Source organism: Lycium barbarum, chromosome 1 (assembly GCF_019175385.1).
Source record: "Lycium barbarum isolate Lr01 chromosome 1, ASM1917538v2, whole genome shotgun sequence".
Taxonomy (NCBI): Eukaryota; Viridiplantae; Streptophyta; class Magnoliopsida; order Solanales; family Solanaceae; genus Lycium; species Lycium barbarum.
Window position 1 is genome coordinate 20,709,480 of NC_083337.1, and position 4,831 is coordinate 20,714,310.

General features: G+C 42.9%; 1 protein-coding gene across 1 annotated transcript; it reads right to left on the minus strand.

Moving 5' to 3' along the window:
• Positions 1–420: 420 nt before the first annotated feature.
• LOC132610475 (uncharacterized) lies at positions 421–4,525 on the minus strand. The gene is made up of 4 exons (XM_060324772.1): positions 4,415–4,525; positions 4,070–4,324; positions 1,667–3,659; positions 421–1,094 (listed from the first exon to the last, which is right to left on the minus strand). Exons 1-4 carry the CDS (start codon positions 4,523–4,525, stop codon positions 421–423), a joined length of 3,033 nt encoding a protein of 1,010 aa, XP_060180755.1.
• Positions 4,526–4,831: the final 306 nt, after the last annotated feature.

The following is a 4,831-nucleotide window of genomic DNA, read 5'->3' on the forward strand; positions in this document are numbered from 1 at the left end:
ATATGTAATGTGATGTGACCGAGCCTGACTCAGGCTACCTACGTATCCAAATGGAATTAGGTCATAACGTAGTTCAATTACAATAAAGGGGTAAAATAAAGCAATGAGCGATCCTGACTCAGGCTGCCTACGTATCCAAACGGAATCAGGTCATAACGTAGTTCAATTACAATAGAAAAGAAGATTAATAAAAGGACTGAATCCGGTAGGGATTGCCTACGTATCCCACCGAGGGAAATCAGGTCGAATTGTAGTTCTAGTTATATAAAGATAATTGTTTTTTGGGGGGTTTTCTATTACAAGAGACCGGACTCGATGTGGGTTGCCTACGTATCCCACCGTGGGAAGTCAGGTCAGCGTAGTTCTGTTACAATAGAAATGCAAATTAAAACGGAAAAGAAAAAGCGAGCTTGGATGTCTTCAGATGTAGTACTTCATGATCGAGTCTGAGTTGATGGGCTTCGTGGTCACTTTACCATCCATTTCTGCCAAAATCAATGCTCCTCCTGAAATCACACGATGAACCACATATGGACCTTGCCAATTTGGTGCGAATTTCCCTTTAGCTTTGTTCTGATGAGGAAATATTCGCTTTAAAACCAATTGCCCTGGTTCGAATTTCCTAGGCCTTACTCTCTTGTTAAATGCCTTGGACATCCTGTTCTGATAAAGCTGACCGTGACAGACAACGTCCATCATTTTCTCATCAATGAGCATTAATTGTTCGTGTCTACTACGTATCCATACTGCATTGTCCAAACCAACATCTTGGATAATCCTTAGAGAAGGTATCTCTACTTCTACAGGTATCACAGCTTCGGAACCATAGACCAGCATATAGGGAGTTGCTCCTGTGGATGTTCTAGCAGTGGTACGGTAACCAAACAAAGCATATGGCAACTTTTCATGCCACTGCCTGTGACTGTCTGTTATCTTCCTTAAGATCTTCTTGATGTTCTTATTTGCTGCCTCGACTGCTCCATTCATCTGTGGTCGATAAGCTGTGAAATTTCGGTGGGCAATCCTAAACTTTTCACAAGTCTCTCTCATAAGATTGTTGTTGAGATTGGCCGCATTATCTGTGATAATTGATTCTGGAATCCCAAATCAGCAAACTATATTGTTGCGAACAAAATCTGCTACCATTTTCTTTGTTACTGCCTTGTACGTTGAAGCTTTGACCCATTTAGTGAAATAATCGATAACCACCAGGATGAAGCGATGTCCATTTGATACGGGGGGTTCGATAGGTCCAATCGCATCCATGCCCTAAGCGGCGAACGGACAAGGGGAGCTCATTACATTGAGCTCATTTGGGGGAACTCGAATGAAATCTCCGTGAACTTGACATTGATGACACTTTTGTACATAGCGAATGATATCTCTTTCCATAGTCATCCAAAAGTATCCCGCTCTCAGAATCTTCTTTGCCAAAGTGAATTCGTTCATGTGGGGTCCACATGTCCCTGCGTGTACTTCTTCTAACAACCTCGTCGCCTTTGTGGCATCCACACATCGTAGCAATCCCAGATCTGAAGTCCTCCTATATAGGATTTCTCCGTTAAGGAAGAAGTGATTTGCCATTCTCCTCAAGGTCCGCTTTTGTTTGTTAGTTGCATTTTCCGGATATTCTCTCGTCTCAAGCAACTTCTTAATGTCGTAGTACCATGGCTGGCCATCCATTCCTCATCGACATGAAAACAATATGCTTGTTGGGCATGTATTTCTACCTTGATAGGGTCGATGTAATTCTTGTCCGGATGTTGGATCATTGATGACAATGTCGCAAGGGCATCAGCAAGCTCATTTTGGATTCGAGGGATATGCTTGAAGTCAATCTCTCTAAACTGCTTGCACAACTCTTTCACGCAATGTAAGTATGGAAGAATTTTGACATTCTTGGTGGTCCATTCTCCTAGTACCTGATGAACTAATAGGTCAGAATCTCCTATTACCAAAAGTTCTTTGATGTTCATATCAACTGCCATCCTAAGCCCGAGGATGCAAGCTTCGTATTCCTCCATATTGTTCGTGCAGGGAAATCTAATCTTTGCCGAGATAGGGTAGTGCTGACCTGTCTCGGAAACCAAAACTGCTCTTATTCCAACTCCTTTGAAATTTGACGCTCCGTCAAAGAACATCCTCCATCCTGAATAAGGCTCTGAAATATATTCCCCTGCGAACAGTACTTCCTCATCAGGAAAATACGTTGTAAGCGGCTTGTATTCATTGTCTACAGGGTTCTCTGCAAGGTGATCCGCCAAGGCCTGTCCCTTGATGGCCTTCTGAGTTATGTACACGATGTCAAACTCACTTAACAAGATCTGCCATTTCGCTAATTTCCCGGTGGGCATCGGCTTTTGGAAGATGTATTTGAGTGGATCCATCCTTGAGATCAAGTACGTGGTGTACGCAGATAAGTAGTGCCTCAACTTTTGTGCGATCCAAGTCAAAGCACAGCATGTGCGTTCCAACAAAGTGTACCTTGCCTCGTACGATGTGAATTTCTTGCTTAGGTAGTAAATGGCTTGCTCCTTTTTCCCCGTCTCATCGTGTTGTCCTAACACACATCCAAACGCACCATCCAATATGGATAAGTACAGCAATAGAGGTTTTCCCGGTTCTGGCGGGACCAATACGAGTGGACTAGACAAGTACTCTTTGATTCTGTCGAAGGCCTTCTGACACTCTTCTGTCCACTCTGTGGCAGCATCTTTCTTCAGCAGTTTAAATATGGGTTCACAAATCACCGTTGACTGTGCGATGAATCGACTAATGTAATTGAGCCTTCCAAGGAAACTCATTACATCTTTCTTGCTCTTCGGGGGAGGCAAGTCTTGGATTGCCTTGATTTTTGAAGGATCCGATTCTATACCTTTTCTGCTAATAATGAATCCCAATAATTGTCCAGCAGGAACTCCAAATGCACATTTTGCTGGATTCAACTTCAAGTTGTACCTCTGCAATTGTTCAAAGAACTTCCTTAGGTCAGTAAAATGATCTGAACTCCTTCGAGATTTGATAATGACATCGTCCACGTAGAATTCAATCTCCTTATGAATCATATCATGGAACAAAGTAGTCATGGCTCTCATGTAGGTCGCACCAGCATTCTTGAGGCCAAATGGCATTACTTGGTAGCAGTACACTCCCCATGGAGTGGTAAACGCTGTCTTTTCTGCATCATCCTCATGCATCAAAATCTGATGATATCCTGCAAAGCAATCGACAAATGATTGCAACTCATGCTTTGCACAGTTATCGATGAGTATGTGGATGTTTGGAAGGGGGAAGTCATCCTTAGGACCAGATTTGTTGAGATCCCGATAGTCCACACATATCCTGATTTTTCCGTCCTTCTTTGGAACGGGCACAATGTTGGCCAACCAGGAAGGGTAGTTTGTAACCCTTACGACATTTGCTTCAATCTGCTTAGTGACTTCCTCTTTGATCGTTAAACTCAAATCGGGCTTGAACATCCTTGGCTTTTGCTTGATCGGCGGGCGGGTGGGATCAATTGGCAGCCTATGAGAGACGATGTCGGTGCTCAGCCCGGGCATGTCGTCGTAGGACCAAGCAAATACGTCAACATACTGCTTAAGCAATTCCAACAATTCTTGCTTCCGTTCAGCTTCTAACTGTATGCTGATCCGAGTTTCCTTCACTGTTTCATCGTATCCTAAGTTTCATCCAAGTTCGGTTTCTTTTGATTCTCGATTTGCTCGATCTCTTGCGGAAGATTCTCATGCATCATGCTTTCGTCGAATTCCTCGTAATCTTGTTCGCCGTTTGTACTTTGCTCAACGGTTTCGTTACATGTCATAATCATAGAATGAATATTTTTACTAGTTTAAGTGCTGAAAAAGAAAAGCGAGTATACGTAAGATATGATATTTTAATAGAAAAATAAAAATGCATTTTCATTAAAGAAGCATTCAATGCTTTTAAAGAAAGAGGCGGATGACAAAAGAGCACAGGCATGATTTAAGCCTCAATTGATCATGCTATTGTGAAAACAAATTACAATTCCATACTACCAAGACTCCCGGCGAACCATGGATGGGCTGACTGTCCAATTCTGCAAGATCTCTCCTGGTTTGGCATCACGAATAGTCGGTGTCTCGGTATCTGCTTCAGTCTCCCCACAATACTCCTCGATCATTGTCACGAACAGGTTCTCTATTCCTTCTATGATATCTTCATCGACCTCCGGCACAATCATCTGACCCTGGACAGGAACTTGCTCCGGCACAAAGATCTTCTTGGTGCTGCTAGTTTCTCCAAACATAGGATCATACCCGAGCCCAAAAGTACCCTTATGCGTCTTCAGTTGGATTGGTTCAATTATGCCATCAGATTTTGGGCCTAACCCGAACTTTGGCTAGTAGTCGTACTTCAACATCTCTGATGCTACCATCTTTGCTGCGCTTGCCATTTTCATTTCATCAGATCCCGCCATCTCATCTATTTTTACAGCTTGCATGATTTCCACAGCATTAAAGGTATCTCCATCTAATTCTCCCATTTCTTCAATAATCGGAATAAAACGTTCATAATAGACGGGGTGACCAAGTTCCCCCTGAACTACGATTTTCTCTCAGCCCCATTCGAATTTAAAAAACTGATGCAAAGTGGAAGGAACGTCTCCAGCCATGTGGACCCATAGCCTTTCTAACAACAAGTTGTAAGTTGACGATATGTCCATCACTTGAAAAAGGATCGGGAACTCCACGGGCCCGATCTGCAAATATAGACAGATTTCTCCAATGACACCTCTTTGTGTCCCGTCAAAAGCTCGAACCTTCATACGACTTTCTTTCATTTCTCCCGT